General features: G+C 38.0%; 1 protein-coding gene across 2 annotated transcripts in view; it reads right to left on the reverse strand.

Moving 5' to 3' along the window:
• Window positions 1–2,534: 2,534 nt before the first annotated feature.
• Window positions 2,535–17,235, reverse strand: part of NR5A2 (nuclear receptor subfamily 5 group A member 2) — a 114,826-nt gene continuing 100,125 nt past the window's right edge. The window contains exon 6 of one of the 2 annotated variants that reach the window (XM_025206337.1): window positions 2,535–5,722. In XM_025206337.1, the coding sequence (XP_025062122.1) occupies window positions 5,475–5,722 (248 nt within the window). In that variant the 3' untranslated portion in view covers window positions 2,535–5,474. Of the gene's footprint in view, window positions 5,723–15,001; window positions 15,106–17,235 lie in introns of those variants that run through there. The other variant, XM_025206338.1, reaches the window with a different exon arrangement.

The following is a 17,235-nucleotide window of genomic DNA, read 5'->3' on the forward strand; positions in this document are numbered from 1 at the left end:
TTATTGTTTGTTATATTTTTCAATTTAATCTCTCCAGTTCAGTGTTATTGTTTGTTATATTATTATCACCGACATTATGGATTGATACCATCCCAGCAAACGTTCTGAAGCAAGTTATTGCATGATTGACATTAACTGTCCAGGAAAGTTCTTGTTCTTTTTCTTTTAAGGCTTTGCTTCAGGATACTACACTCAAATACCTAATATAAAGGGTATGTTCTCAACTTCCTTTGTATGGTGGCAGTAGCAGAACATCCTGCACCTGAAATTAGGAATTGTTTTCCTACATTAGAGTGTGAATTTCCTGCTCATAAAAAGGTGAAGGGGGAACAGATAAATAAATAACCTGTGCAGCATTTGCTAAATTGTTCTGTTAGTGCACCTCACTCTGTGTTTTAACACTGTGCAAAATGGTGTAGATCTTTGACTGCCCTGACTCGGGGACAGTTCCCACTAATTCTCTTGTTTATAAGGAGCTAGCATACAATTGCCCCTTTGCTTTGCCTTGTGCCAGCATTGACCACTTCTGTATACATACTTGTGGGAAGTCCCCTTGAAGCTGATAGCCTGTTACTATCTTGTTGGTTCAGGCAGTCTGGGTCAGGGCCTTAGATGGGGTAAATTGGCATAGCTATTGTTTACACCACTTGAAGTTTTGGCCCTCCAAAGTCTTATCATTTACTGCACCTCCTTATATTAATGGGAATTTGATATATTTAAATAAACTTCCTTGTACCCAGCTTATACAGAGATGCCAGAGTGCTGGTTTGGCATAGAGGTGTCCTTGATTTTTCTGACATCCCCTTCTATGGGGTACAACTACAAATTTATTATAATACTGTGTTCTTTATATAAATAGTGTAATTTTGCTGTGCCTCGCTGTAATCACTGTTGTATTAACACTCCATGTTACCTGCTTTGATATTGGTCTTTACTAGCCACACATTTCCTATGAAGAATAGTCCATAATTATATAAACTTGCACAGAGCAAATGCTGTTGCGGGAGTAAAAATATTGTTGGAATTTCTGTGTCATGAGTCTAAAATGCAAGCATCCAGTTAAAAATTAAAGAAAATGGCTGTATAGTATTCCAGGAAATTGTCAAGACCACTAAATATTGTATAGTTTTGACCTGTGTTACATTGAACTCACTCTATGTTTCCAATAAATACTTACATCAGATTGCTCCAGAACCAATGTCAAACTTAGTTAAAAACAAAATCCCCTTGTAGTTTAAGTATGCACCACAAATACTAAATATATCTCTAAAGTGTACACTGCTGTTAGGAAGCTTTTCTTATATGATGCTGATGTGCCAAACTTGAAATAATCTGTGGGCCTTATCCCAACATTTTCCCTTGTAATTACATTAAATAAAAATACATTCTTAGTTCTCCAACATCTAAGCTAATTTTATTTTTGTGTATTTCTAGTGTAATAAAAAAGGTTTCTTTTATAGATCTGATCTTCTTGTACATTTGAAATTGTAACACTGCCTTCAGTTGGAGCAGGAATGCAGTGCTTAGGAAAACACTGAAGACAGATAAGGAGTTAGGGAAATGTGAACTTAGTTTTAGAATACTAGGATATTAATGAAAAGTTGTATAGCCCTGCTTATTTTGGAGATGGCAAGCAGAGGAACAAAGGGCCAACCATAGGAAAATAATTTTTCTAGTAGCAGCAGCATCCATCTCTTTGGCAGTCATCTCTGGAAATTGTGTTGGAAGCTCTATATTTGCCTCTGGTCCCCAGTGTCACGTATTTACACTGCTGAGAGGTTATTCTGAACTTTTATCTTCCTGCACCGTGTTACCTGATTTTCTTTGGTCTTGTCATTTTCTCCCCAAGACCCTTGCCATTTACCCTTTTGCAGATAACATTCAAAATTAAATTGCTATTAGAAAACTGTGTGCTGTTTAAGAGTAATCATAAAAATATTTCTCTATAAACTACTGTGCAACTGTGTGATTAGAGAGTCCTGATAACCAGTCTATCTAGCCATGTGTATTGCACTCAGTCTGCTGAACTAGCCAAACTTCCTCTCCTTCCTACCCACAAATCAGTCTTGACCTGACCAAGAGCTGTGGGATACAGCAGCTTTCAAGATGTGTGTGCCCCAGAGTAAATGGTTTGTGCACTGTGAACAGCTCAAACAATTATCATTTGATGACTGCTTCAAATAAATAATAAGTTGGAACTGTATATATAAAGTAAAAACATACAAAATAATAAATACACAGAAAAATAAAAACACTTTCCCCCCTATTATTCTTTCTTCTGCCATTATTTTAAGCCACTGGAAGCTATTGTTTGGCCACCCATGTGCTGTACTGTGCTCATTGTCCTACCTGGGATCCTAAAGGTAGGGTTGTACACATCTAAATTTACATTCCTGTCTGTACTAGATTTTCTTTGGTGATCTCATTTTCTGTGTTTTCTACTGCTGACTCCTTTAGTAACGTTTTCTGCTTCAGGATGTTTCCAATGCAGTGAAATTATCATAAAAACAAGTTTAAAATAATCAGGATGGGCATATCAATATTTATTGAAATACTGAAAAAAAAATCCATTGGTGATGAGAAGCTCCTGGAAAGAACTGACATGACAATATGTATTTCACTGATACAGTAAGAGAACTTCAACTTCAACAAGTAACTAACTGCACATTCTAAAAGTTGCATGGATTCAAATCCAAGGCAGCTGCAGAACATCTGTAATACAAATATTCAAACATTACAGATTGTCTGTTTACAAACACAGAACTATAATAAACCAGCCAAAACTAAAACCTTTGTAATTTAGTCTGCATTTACTAATACGTCCTGTAATCAATAAGGCAGTCATCAGTAAACGTCTAGTTACAAAGTGGTTAACAATTAACCTTCAAGAGCATTTTGTTTGCAAATTTTGGGCAATCTAGAGGGATTCTTGGAACCACAGATTCTGGCTAATATACTCTATCTGAAACTCTTTCCGTTAAATTATATGCAAACTTTTCCTTTTCTTTTACATCCTTATATTAGTAATCTTGTCCTTTATATGGAGTATAGTGCTTTGTATAGAGTTAGCAACACATTTTTATTTATATTTTTAAAATTTTTAATATTCAGTGAGGTTCACCATCATGTTTCAATAAAAATTGTAAATGTACAGAATGCAAAACTTGAAATGTAAAAAAAAAATCACTATACCTATGTTGTACATATGTGACTACAGAACTTCACAACCACCTTCAAATGCCACTCACATCTTTTTTATTTTTGCTGTTTTTTTCAATTGATGTGTCCTTTCCTATTGAGTGCATATGGTATTTGGATGAACTACTTTCAGATTACATTTGGTCAGTATGACAGAGTGAGCAGTGTTCTGTAATGTGAGACAGAAATCTAGGTTTGTACCCTACACATGGACAGACCAGTAAAACTGATTAATACAGATGATTAAAATAATCTGTTTTGTACTATTACATACGGAATAACTGATGTCTTTGGTATAAAATGTACAATGCTTGGAAAAGAATTGAAGATAAGAATGCACCTTTTTAAATTCACATGAAACAGAAGAAGCTACAACTCACATAATTTACAATAGATTTAAATAAACTACATTTAGGATTATGAAGATTTACAGACATTTAATCAAGTGAATGATTTTAATTTGTCAAGACCCTTGTATGTCCCTGAACTATGTTCCACTAACTTGAAGACATGCTACAGTAAACACATATATTTGGCTTCTTTATTCTGGCTATATTTTATATAAAGATGAAACTAAAGAACAATAAATTAGCATCATAATTGTCTACAGTGAAAACTATGATATACAATATAAATAAACTATTCAAAAGCCAGCAATCTTCATGAAAAAAATTAAGGGATTAAGAGTTTATACAGTTTCTACAAGTGATTGTGCAGCCAATAATCTCAAAAAATTAAAGTTGAAATGAAATTCCCCTTTTGATTTTAGTGTCTCACGACATACAGCAATTAAATACTGGTAAAGTAATTACCAATCTGAAAGCAACATTAAGGAAATCACTGCTTTGCAATTTTATCACAGTTTTCCCCCACAGGACCTAAAGAATGTAAACACTATGGTTTTTTTAAAGTGTAAAGTATTAACACTTTATTTTAAACATATGTTGATCCACACCTGCACAGTTACCTTTTAAGATAATGAGATAAGGCAAAACTTTCATAACTGTGGCACTACATGTTATAATACTGATATCTTCATTTGAATAGAGATGTACTTATTTGTCCTTATCCAATATTTGTTCTGCAGCAGACTTTGGTCTACATAGACATGGCAGTATCACTCTTCTTTCCTCATGTAAAGGATTTTAATTACCTAACTTTTATTTTTTTAAAGTTGTGTTAACTTGAGGACCTGTGTCTCAAATTTACTTTCTTTATTTTATTGGTAATTATAAAGATAATTTTTTAATGAGCTACTTGTTTTTGTCAGCTGATATATTGTTAGGCTTCTTTTTTTGCATAGCTAAATACACTTCAGTTGTTGGCTTGCATTATTTAGAAATGTCATAATTTGAAGTCCCAGAAAAGATTGTTTTTAAAGAAGCTATCTTCCAACATGATGGCTAAAAGACTGATTATCTTCAACAAGCTTACTTGCTAGAAAATCTAAGAAATTCCTATGCCAGAACCATGTTTTAGCTACTGCAATAGAAACATGATTGAACTGGCTAATTTGCTTTGGAGCAGCTATTTTTGATGTTTTGTAGCCATTCCATATAATAGTAGCAGAAGAGGGATACTGCCTGATTTAACAACATGAACACATGACAAAACAAACCTCAGAACATATTAAGAATGTCAAGCTAACTTATTAACAGACTTCATATTAGCTATTTGCAGGCCTGAGACACAGACATTCAAAACCAGGCTTTTATGATTTGGTGGAGCTACTATAGTGTGTGGCCTACTCCAGGTATTTATTACAGATTGTTGAATAGATGCCACTTCATTTATGCCAGAAGAAGTAGGCATTGGGTCCTTGGAAGGATGAAAGATGTTGGAGATGCTGTCTTGCATCCTTTAGAATTCTTTTAGAAGTCCGGCTATACAATGAAGGAATTCAGTGCACTCAAATTCCCCACTATATTAGCTTAATAACACAGATCAGTTTGTTCCTAAATTTCTTCATATTGGTGATCAGGAAAGTTAAATATACAAGACTTGTTCTGTCCTTTTTCATGTTGACATTGGTGATAGTATCCACTTGTAAGCTCATTTCACTCTGGTACAAAGTCCTATACAGATTCCTTTGGGGATATGTAGCATTTGATTCACAGTTTGCAATACAAATACCCTGATACATCACTTATTTACTATTAAGTATTTGATTATTATACCATTTTGCAAAGTCTTAAAACCAAGTTTTTAATTAGCATTGCTTGGAGCAGTTCAGAGTATTTTTTTTTCTTGAAAGCAGAAGCTCTAATGGGTATAATTTATGCTCTCTTTGCATGCAGCATTTCAATGAGGAGGTTATTACATGGCACATCCCCATTCAGGTGTTTGTAGTAGAGGTATTCTTCAGCCTGCATACTGATGGCACGGATTTCTGGTAGCCGCAGGAGAAGCTGGCCAAATTTGTCTGTTTGCTGTGGGTAGTTGCACATTGTATAGTCCAGCAGAGCAGCATTCACTTGTTCCTGAACCCCTTCCACCAGCTGGACGTTCTCAAGATTTTTGACATCTAGATTAAAAAAAGAAAAATTAAATGCATTTTAATTCTTATTTACCAAAGCAGCGTTTCAGTTCATGGATGCATTTTTCTCCTGACAAAAGCATACTTTCTATACTGTTGAATATTCAGCAAACCCTTTTGCCCCAGTTTCCTGGGAAAATGATTGCAAAAGCGCTTTAGCAGTGTGTCTGAAATTCTTCATATACCTCAAATCAATTAGGCTCCAATGGAGTTTGAGCAAGGTCAACTCTCTTCATATCTCACAAAAGGAAAGGTTGAAGATTCCTAAAGTAGAGGACCATAATGTACTGCCAGAAAATGAGCCCCCAGAGGCAGACCTATCTTTAACCTAGTATATTACACAATTCATATAATTCTGTATTAATTTTTCTGACCCAAGGTGAAATCTGTGTCCAGGGTATGATGTAGTTAATTCTAATAAAAAGTGACAGGGTTCTTGTTTCTGTTTGACATTTTCTAAATGATTCTGAAAGCCTTTGACTTGTCTAGTCTATGCTAATGAACCATCTGGTACACTCCAGTGACTGCAAAAATAATCTTCCCTACTAGAAATTCTCTAAAATATATATTTCAGTGACTAATGATCTTTATAAAATGAAACCCTTGTCCTTTGGGCAGAATAAAAGATAAGGATGGTGGCCTTTAACCTGAATATGGCTTTTGAATTCTGAGACATTCGTTTTCTTTGCTACTGGACAATCGTGCCATTGATATTGGTAAGGTGGACACTGGCAGTTTGTTCATTGTAACTGTATTTGATTATTTACATCGATTCTATAGCATTAAAGATCTCTCTAGAAATACATAAGTAGATGATAAATGATGATGTATTAAAATTTTAAAAAACTATTTTACTTCCATAAAATGTATTTTGGCATCTTCCTTTGATATATCTGGAGCTTGTTCAGTCTTAAATATATAATCCTTACCTTTACCAGTAACAAAAGTGTGAATTAGAGTTCTGTCCAGTGTAAAAGTTCAAACTGGTAAAGGTACAATTGCAGAGAGAACCCATTTTGCTTGATATTTGTTCATGTAATATCAATATAAATGAATGATAGCACAGAACAAAAAAGTGCTAATTAAGATTAAATTAAGGGTGGATGATCACCTATAGTTTCTTCAGCACAGTATGCAGGGAATTTGGTGAATTCCCACCTGTGGACTATCAGGATCACATTGTTGGAAGGAGGAGAATGGAATTTTCCACTCTGCAGAATGGGAATGAGTATGCCTCTTGCTAACTTATTCATACTCTTAGATACATATGGAAATTGAGCCATCTGCCAGTGACCAGCCCTGGTTGCACCTGTTCCTGAAAGTGCTTTTGATAGAGCAAATCTGCATTTCTGCATCCAGCCTTAATCAATCTTGCCATATGCAGGACAACTATAGGAATAGTTGAAGAACAGAATTCTGACCATCCACTTGGGCAAAAGGTTCTGAGGCACTCTTAAGCTTCTTCAGACTCCTAAGTCTGCAGCAGACTTAGGCCTAATGTAATATTCATAACTACGTCTTTGATATATTTTGTCCTGTAGGCAATTCTGCTATGCATGCCTGTTTCATCCTCTCTCTGCCTGAATTTAGGAGTAGCCTATATGTCTGCACTGAACTGCTTAAGTCCTCAAACTGGCCTTGGGGAAACCACCTGGCTCTTTTTTTTCTGTGCCAAAGGCCTGAGGAACCAGGACCATAGCCTGCTCCTGAATTGCTGGTTGGCCTTGAAGCCACTGGCCAATATAAAGTTGTGTCAGATTGTGACAGCCAGAACCAGAAGGATTAATAAGCAATAATGTGTGCTTCTTGGAGGCATTTGGTATTTTGCCTAAATAGGTAATATTAGTTAATATACACTTGTAAGTTTGCAAATGTAACTTGTCCGTCATAAGTTTAACCAAACTGATAAATTAACTGTTCATGGAACTGACTGGGCCCCAGAGGCAAAGCTGTAGCTGTGAGATTAGCTGGCCTAACGGTTTTTTGCTCTGGGTTCAGCCTTAGCGATAAAACCTAGATCTAACTGCTAGGCACACCCAACACATTCCAGGAAGAGGTATCCCAAGAAAGCATATTCAACTGAAGCCTAAAAGGGGTTGAGATTTAGGCGGAGCAATGTCAATTTCAAACCTAAATGTGCTGCATCATAATTTGCTTATTGGATAAACCTGAGTCTGGGTAGTAACCTTTTGTGATGATTTTGACACCTTTCAATCCCATAGGGTAACAGCTATAGGGCAACATTGTGAGTGGCCCTGAGGCCAACAGATTAGCATAAAACTAGGTATAAAAAACACATGCATCAGGTAACCAGCAGGAAGGAGGGAACAGAACGGTCATTTCTGTCCCATGCCTGGACCCCGGACTCCCGGTGTGAGTGAGGATCGGATCCTGAGCAAGAGCCCTTCCCTGGTAAGCCCTCTGACAGCGTTGATCTTCAGGGACGCCTGACTTTGCTGGAACTACTTGGCGCGCACCTGGCATTGAGGGACTATCGATAAGTTGCCAACCCATGTCTGTCTATTTGTTGTTTTGAACACCCCAGTGTGGCTAATACCCTCGCAGAGCCCAGTTGGCCTGTGACAGATTGATCTATCTATCTGTTATTATTATCTGTTGTTATTATTTTACTATTAGCTCTTTTGTATTGCCTTATCTGCTTATCGCATTTATCTTTCTGTTAACTATTGTGTGTGTGTAAGCTATAATAAATTTGCCTTTATTCCACTCCCAACTTTGCCTCCTTGATCCAAAATTGATACACTCACAGTGCCCAGCTGGCCTGTGACACAGATAACCAAAGTGAAGCCTCTGAACTTTGTTTTACTCAGAGATAGAAGCTCATGAAAGTAGACTTCAAAGCTAGCTTCCCCAGTTAGCAAACCCTTCCATTATACAAAGTTTTCTGGTATCTTCAGATAACCAGGTCTTCATTGTTGGTTTAAACATATTTCTGGGAGGTTGTAAAGAAAACGAACAGTATGAAGTATCAGAGTTGTTTAAAATGGGTTACTTTCCAATAATAAATACAACCATTGAATCACTGTTGTGATATAAGGCATTCCCAGACAAGAGAAAGAAAACTTTAGATATATATATTAGTATGGAGTGGGCACATCTATACATGCAATTAATTCATAGCAATAAACTTGAGCACATATGATGCTGGAGTCGATTGCTCCTGGGTGCACCATTTGAACGTGTGCCTGGAACCACAGCACATTAAGCTGGATCGGAGCATCCATGGGCTGGCAGGGCCCTGGAGAGTCAACCTGCCAGCCTGTGGCTTCTTCAATCCTATTCAACGTGCTGCGGAGGGACTGGCTGGGGCACGAGGGTGCTCCAGAACAGAGCTAGCTGGCAGGCAGCCCCTGAATTGAAGCACCCTTGTGCCCCAGCCAACTGGGTAACATCTACTTGTGTGCTGCTGCACGTGAAAAAACTCTGCAACACCATATGATTTATATTTACAAATACTAACCTGCTGCAAAGTTTATTAGCTTACTGCAGCCTAATAGGGCCACACGTGCAGATGCCGAGACATTTACTGCGGAGCTAAATAGACAACTCCACAGTAAACATCTTGTGTAGACATGCCCACTGTGGAGAATTTTACTCTGAATTAAAGAGCAAGATAGATGAAAACCTATTACAAAATTTGTTTAAAAGAGTGGCTGGTTTGAGATGCTATGGATCTGATCCAAAACCCACTGAAGTTAGTATCGACTTCAGTGGGTTTTTGATCAGGCTGAGATTTTAAGTTAAATTAATGTAATATCTTGAAATAAAAGATTAATTCTAATTTTTGGTCTGTGTTTCTAGACACTACATACAGTTTCAAGGGGAGCATCACAAAAACTTCATTTTTCCCCATAGAGACTAGGAAAAACCAATATCTGACGATATATATTTTGTATGTTTATTTAAAGATATGGAGGCAAACTGTGTGCTCTGCAGAGATATATTCTGCTCTCAGATGTGCCTTTATTATATTTAAATCAGCTGGGCCACATTTTCCTCACTCCCCTCCTTCTCCTTTCCCTCCCTTCCCCCAAGTTATACTTGTGTATGATGTTCATTACAACTGTGGAACTGTGCAAGTTCAGCCGTTTGATCTGCTTCCAGGGAGGGTGCCCAGGTGTGAGATGAAATCTCTCCCTTGGTGATCTTATCTCAGTGAGCAGTCCTTTAAACACTCAAGACAGTGGCAAGCACTATAGTAATGCACATAAACAACAGCAATGAATGTTAAATGTTACATTTCAATGCCAACTTTGTATCTGTGATGCCACATCATATTTAAGCTGTGGGCCTTGATGCACAACATATTTGCACCCGTGTAATTTACATCACTTTTGTACAGCCAGTATAGACTGCGCTGGGACCCAGAATAAACAGACAACCACTAACCAAGGGTATCTATTGCAATAGATGATGTTACAGCTGGGACTGTAGGTAATAGCTTATCTGCATCAAGTGAACGGGTGCTCCAGCATTGCTATTGACACGATGTTTACACCTGTGAGACTTACACTAGCGTAGTTTTACTTGTGATTTTTGCCTGGATTCAAGTAAGTTAGACTGGCATATAATTATCTGTCACATGTTTGTTTCCTTTTATATTCCTTTTTTATATTCATGTAACTGTGCGTGTCATCTGCCTAAGCCCTGAGAATACGTTTCTTAATACTGGTCAAGATAGGTTCCTGATAACTACAGTGAGGATCATATGTTTGGAAACAGACTTTGCTATTTAAAATGAATTGAAATACTGTGAATGTTTCTATTCTGAATCAAATTACTCGTAGCTCCAAATTATTATGATTTGGACCATGATTCCCCAGTTCTCTTGTGTGCAGAACTCCCAGGTACTGCAATCAGAAGTGTGTGGATGGACGGATTGCTGGATGAGTAGTCTTGAGTGAGGATATTCTTCATTCATAAAGTATTGGCAGTATTTGTGGTCTTGGTGTGTGCCCCTGAGCAAAACTCCCTGGTCTCAGATACACAGATAATAAATTATGTAGCAAAGCAAATGCAGAAAAACTAGGCAGATAATTATAAGGCTCCAGGTTTTATTGGCAATGCATGATTTGGGCTATTTGGGATGCTGAATGCTCTCATTTGGTACAACATTTACTTTTGTCTAAAATATGATATTACTTAAAGGTAGTTACAATAACAATGCAAAGTTCTTTTTTAAGAAGCAGTCAAGGACATCAAAGGGCTGTGGCCAGAAGGCCACCTCTGCCAAGGATGAGTAATAGTGAAGGGGAAACACAAAATGCATTAGACATTATAATATATGGTAGGGCTAAAAATATAGAGCTACAAAGTCATTTTAAACTATTCAATCTTACTAAGATTTGCAAGCTGAAGCAAAAGAGACTATGGCACTTGTTTATTACAGATTCTTGATTCTGATGTATTTGTGATAGTTATATATGTATTCAAGTTATATTCTATGATGATTATTTATTTATTTTATTCCAGATTTTAATTTTATCCTTTATTAATATTTGTGGTTGTACCTCTGGTTAAAATAAATTGATTCAGTTATCAAAATAATTTATTTTTTGATTAAAGACTGCATGAAAATAATTGCTTATGTAGATGAAACATCAGTAACTGTTGGTATAGCTCCAGAGAAGTCAACGGTATACACTGAGATGAAATCTACCTGGTACATATAATAATACAGTCTTTCATGCCTTTTCTTTATAATCTTTAAATATTCTTTAACTCTTTCTGCTTTTTGCACTTTACATGTCAATTTTTGTAGCTCTTAGTGACAAATTAAAGTACATGTGTTTAAATTTAGTGTAAGAAATCTGCTTCCAAGTTTTAAAGATTTGTAAAATTAAATGAGCAGGAATAGCCCTCTTCTCACCCACATACCCTTTACATTTTAGCAGCCAGAGAAAGCATTTTGTATTGCTACAGTAAGTACCAGTCTCTTATCTCTTCTACTTTATTCACTCAGGGACTAATTATCAACTTTTTACATGAAACAGCCTTACTGTGAGCTCACAGTGGGGCACACATCTTTTTCCATCCTTATTGAAGAGTAAACCCTTAGGTCTTCTGGAATATATTATATGATTTACAAGAACTAGCAATAGCTTTTCTGTCAAACATAGAATTTGTGTTCTCTATAGTTTACTTGTAAAAATGAAGCCAACAATTTATTATAGTAGTGCTTCTATCTGCTCTACAGTCAAAGTAAAGGTCTGTTAATATTCCCAGAAAAACCCCAATTTCCTGGAGTTTATAACATTGCTATAAAACTGCTCTAAGCTGAAAATTTCAATGCAAGATTCAGCGTGAAGAGAATGTTTTTGCATATCCTCCAAAAAATGGGTCTGGCCTTTAGAGGGGAAAAATCAGAAATATTTAGGTTTCAGAGAGATTTTCTCTCCCTCATATTCAAAACATGAAATACTGAAATTTGGCTCTGTATTAATCTATAGAGAGCTCTCATTGCTTTGGGAATTTTTAAAAGGAAAATGAAAGAGAATGAGAGATTTAACTTTGAAAAATCATAGCCGTTCAGGAGCTGTGTAAATACTTTTCAAAGAAAATTAATTTATTTTTATTGCATATTTGTTTTTAATAGATAGTCCTATCAAGATCACATGAACTGATGAACAGGCATATTTACAAAACTCCTCATTCCTCCTTTCTGGCCTTTTGACCAAAGCTTTTGACTATGGTATCAGTAAATACCACTACAAGAATTAAAACCATCACATGCTACTCTGAGACAGACCTGAGAATTAAACCTCTAAATTACTGGAAAAGTTAATTCACCTTTCGAAGAGCGAAACCTCTACCTTTCACAAAACATGTAGTGGCCTGATACTTAAGACAAAGAATCTTTGTCTTAAGAAGCACCTGTATCATACTAATATTCTGGATCTATTCTACTAAGGCTTTAAATCAGATGTAGCACCAAAAATGGTTTTGGTTACCCTGGTGGATTGTCTTCTCTTAGTTAGGGGCAGAGGACAGACATTCATACTCTCAGGGCATGTCTACACATTGCCATAAGGCAATGTTGCTATGGCGCTATCCTTTAGTACTTCATTTTAGAAGTACTAAAGCATAGCACAGTACAGGTGGTTACTGCGCTGTACATGCAGTGCATGGGTAGATTTTTCTGCTATGTCACTGTCGTGGTGCATTATACCTGGGGAGTGTGCCACTACAGAGATGTAGCAGGTGATTACATGAAGACACACATAATCGCTACATCGCTGTAGCGTGTTGTACGGCGAAGTAGCGCATTGCTACGTAGCTGTAGGGCGATGTGTAGATGTGCCCACCCTGACATATATACATCGTTTTATTTACCGCTGACTATTAGCTTCTGTTGATCCATTTAAGAGACACTGTACTGAGATGGTTGCGGTCCTATTTCTTTGACCAAAAGTGGGCTGAAGCTAAAACTCAGCAAGACAGAAGAGTTATTCCCTTTGCAGAACTGGCTAGCATCATATTGCCATTCATACTAGACGGAGTCAGCTTGCAGACTGTCAAAATGGCCAGACCTCAACCTCCTTTTAAACTCCTTGTTGATCCTAGACACACATATCATTATAGCTCTGAGGAACACAATTTTCATCTATGTGGCTGGTTAGGGGACTGCACTCTCTTTTTGAGAGAGATGGACATAATCATGGTAACCTATGCTTCTTCAACCTTCAAGTACCATTACTGCAAACCTCCCATACCTGATAATGAGAAGTGATGTTAAAAGTGGGAGAAAAATGGAGCAAATGGAAAGGAATTTTTTCTTTTTTTTCCTTTTTTTTCAGAAATGAATTCCTATAGAAACTACCTGACCAGATCTAATGAATAGACAAGCCTTGAATAATTACCAGTTTGTGCAGAATACTTAGCATCCTACCTACTGTGGAACATTAGGAGGTAAGAACTCATCACCTATCTGGTCGCTTCTCTAGCTATAAGCAGAGAGTTTTCACCAGTTAAGTTTTCAGCTGGGGCTTTCTATGATGCTGATCATTTATTCAAACACTACACCCTTCCCACCTCCAAATGCTAATATTCTTAAAAAAATTTAATATAATTTTTCAGAAGATTTCAAATGCATAGGAATATACATGTTTGAGATGAGAACCTGTAATAATTGGTTCCTTTTTTCAAATGTTCCAAAGGTTTCCATTGTTTCTTTGTCTCATTTCTTTTAGCCTCTCAAAATCACAGGAAGCTGTACAATTTGAAATAAAGACTTTAGCCCGGACTCCCTCTAGAAAGCAGTGTCAGGACAACAGTAACATGATTTATAAATTGCCAATATTTGAGAGTCTCCCACAATTCTCCTCTATTTACAGATGCAAAAGCTGTTTAGTATAACACAATTGCCTTCAAGATAGATGAATACTATTTTATGTCTGAGCTCGTATAGTGGAGCAAAAACCTGTCAATATAGACTGTTCTGTAGCAACAAAACTCCCACTTAATTCAACTGAAACAGAATCAGGCCCAATAGCATTTGCCTGACATTCATGGGAAATTATTATTACATGGGTATACCATATTTTAATAATTTAAAAAGTGTTTCACTAGCTTACCAGATGATTCTATAGAAAAAAATGTTAAAAAGATAACTGGGAACCAGCCTTATTTTCTTTATAAGTACAAATCTGAGTGCAGTGCTTAGAATGATTTCCTGATCTCTAGAATATTGCTAGAGACTGCTATATCTCTAGATCAGTGGCTCTCAACCTTTTTGGACTCAAGGCACTCTTCACTAGATGCAAGACACCCTTCATTGAACTCCATAACTTGTGTGAACTGAGTGGCAACCAATTAAAAAAAACCTAATTAATATATTACAGTGCAGAAAGTCTGGGCAATGGGGGTAGGGATTCATACAGGCAGAGGCAAGCCTGAGCCTTCTGCTCATTAGCGTAATTTATCTGTTTATCTCTTCATACTTTATGGCACCCTTCAAAGGGTCTGGTGACACCCCCGGTACCTCACCACCCTGGTTGAGATCACTGCTCCAGGTATAGCTACAGACTGCTATTTTTAGGACCCAATATAGCAGTATATTTTCAATCTTGGACTGTTTGGACCACAAGGTAATGTTCATGTTCTGCTGAATTTAGAATTAAGTGATAGATATATTATTTTGGAGCGCTTGATTAAACTTTTCTACTGTGACAACTCAGTGCTTTTCATTCATGCATAAATAACAGGTTAGACAACCGTACACATATTTTTTTTCAATCCAGTATTCAATCCAGTTCACTAGGTTGGGGATTTGGGGATTATATATCCAACCCACATTTCAGTCCCTCCATCAGAGACGGATCTTCCACTTGTTTCATATGTATGGTGCAGATCTGTTGAGTAAGAATGCATTATTTTACAGCCTTTTTTTACAAGGGAAGATGCTTGAAAGTAAGTAAATAATTATTATGAAATGTAAATAAAATGTGTTTTCATTTGAGTTGTGAGTTGGTTTGAAACAAATGGAATATCCATCTATAACAGAGATTGAAATGTGGCTTAATAAACATATATATATTCAAAGTCCTAGTTGGTTACTTCTATTATTAAAATACCAGCTTTTTACTTCCATTATATTTGCAGAGAAAATGGAGCAGAGGAAGTGAGCTGGATTCTTGTGCAATTTCAGAATTATTTTCTAAATTCCTATTGCTTCTTCTTGTGCCACTTTATTGAAGTTGAGTGGGGCCTGCACAATTGCTCTATCCAGCCTGTCAGTTTACCAGTTGGACATTGAAAGTTGGGAGCATATGTTGCAGAGGCAACAGAGCATGTGGTGGCAGTGATGGCAGCAGTGGCGTATCACACCATGGTAGCGATAGAGCATGTGGTGGTAGTGACAGTGGTGGCAACAGAGCACATGGTGGCAGTGGCGGCATCTTCAGTGGTGGTGGCAGCAGCAGCAGAGCATGCAGTGGCAGCTCCAGCACCCATCACGTCCCCCTTTGGTGAACCCAGATCTGGAGTTGCCAGTGTGGTACAGGGCATGAGGCAGTTAAAGCTCCAGGTGCAGCACAGGGCATGCACCAGGGGCTGGAGGCACCACTGCATGGCACCACTGCATGGTCCTCGTTACCATCACATGCTCCGTTGCTGCTACTACCATGTAATCTGCTGCCTCTGCCACCAAGTTCTCCACTGCTGCTGTGACTATTTTGTTGTGCCTCAGGCTGGTTCTAACCTGAAAGAACCCTGTGATATGAACATGGCCTGGGGCAAAGGGTGAGTTTGACACCCCTACTCTGGAATAAATATGACTACAGGAAATATTTCGTTATTATTTACATAATTATTACTAGAGGCTATAATTTCTATTACAGCCTGACCTCCATGTCCCAGGTTGGTTTTACAGGGCTGGCAGTAGAAAAGGAAAACAAAAAATACACCAGAAACATACTTTTAGAACTTTTAAATGGAGACCTTTGCATTGAAATAATTGAAATACAATAAAAATAGAGCTTCATAAAGGGCATATTCACTAATCCTTTTTAAAAAGTAGAGCTGTGCTTAGGTTCTGAGCCAAAGCAAACTGAAGTAATTGGAAAGTCAGCCACTGATATTAACAGTCGGTATTTAAGTATGAATAAATTAAGTCCATTTACCATCTATAGTAAAAAGTTATGGGAAACTACAATAGTATGGTTAGAGTTGTATACAAACTTATTTTATAGCCAAGTAAAGTGCTTTGGGCCATATTATGGGAGTACATATCCCAGGTGTACTGGGAGGTGAGTATCCAGGTGAGTACCCTAACCACTAGGTACCAGAGTTATGCTCCATCTTGTTTTCTAGAACAGGGGTTTTCAACATTTTTTAACAAGCGTACCCCTTCTGCCTCAAAGTAGCAGTTCATGTACCCCTTTATATATATTTTTTTGTTTTTAAGGGGTGGGGAGGAAGCAGATCAAGGCCTCCACAGTGAGGGAAGGAGTGAGGCTGGGGATGGGGCTGAGGCTGGGGCAGGACCTGCACAGCCAGGGTGGAGCGTGGGACGGAGCCGAGAGAGCAACTTGTGTGGGGAGGGGGAGCTGCTCCCGCTGCCATGTGCACCCCGGTGGAGGCCCGGGGGGCACATGCTCCCCACTTCTGTGGGCGGGGAAGAGGCAGCTGCTGCTGCAGGCTGGACTTTGCACCACAATGCCACTGCCCCAAGAGCCGCATGCCTGCTGCCACCAGGCGGGCAGGGGACAGACACACATGAAGACATAGACACACTGCCCCTGCAACACGTAAGAGAGAGAGAGAGAGAGAGAGAGAGAGTGAGTGAGTGTGTGTGTCTGCATATGTGTATGTTTTTTTCCCTCCCCGTCCAGCAGCAGCAGGCACATGGCATCATGTGGCTCTTGGGGAAGCTCAGGAAGGGGTGGTGGAGAGGGAAAGGGCTGGGGCCGGTCAGATTCAGACCACCAAGGAGCAGGGGGGAGTGGGGCAGGGGCAGGGGTGAATGAGGCCTCAGCTGAGCC

This window comes from Alligator sinensis, unplaced genomic scaffold (genome assembly GCF_000455745.1).
Source record: "Alligator sinensis unplaced genomic scaffold, ASM45574v1 scaffold34_1, whole genome shotgun sequence".
Taxonomy (NCBI): Eukaryota; Metazoa; Chordata; order Crocodylia; family Alligatoridae; genus Alligator; species Alligator sinensis.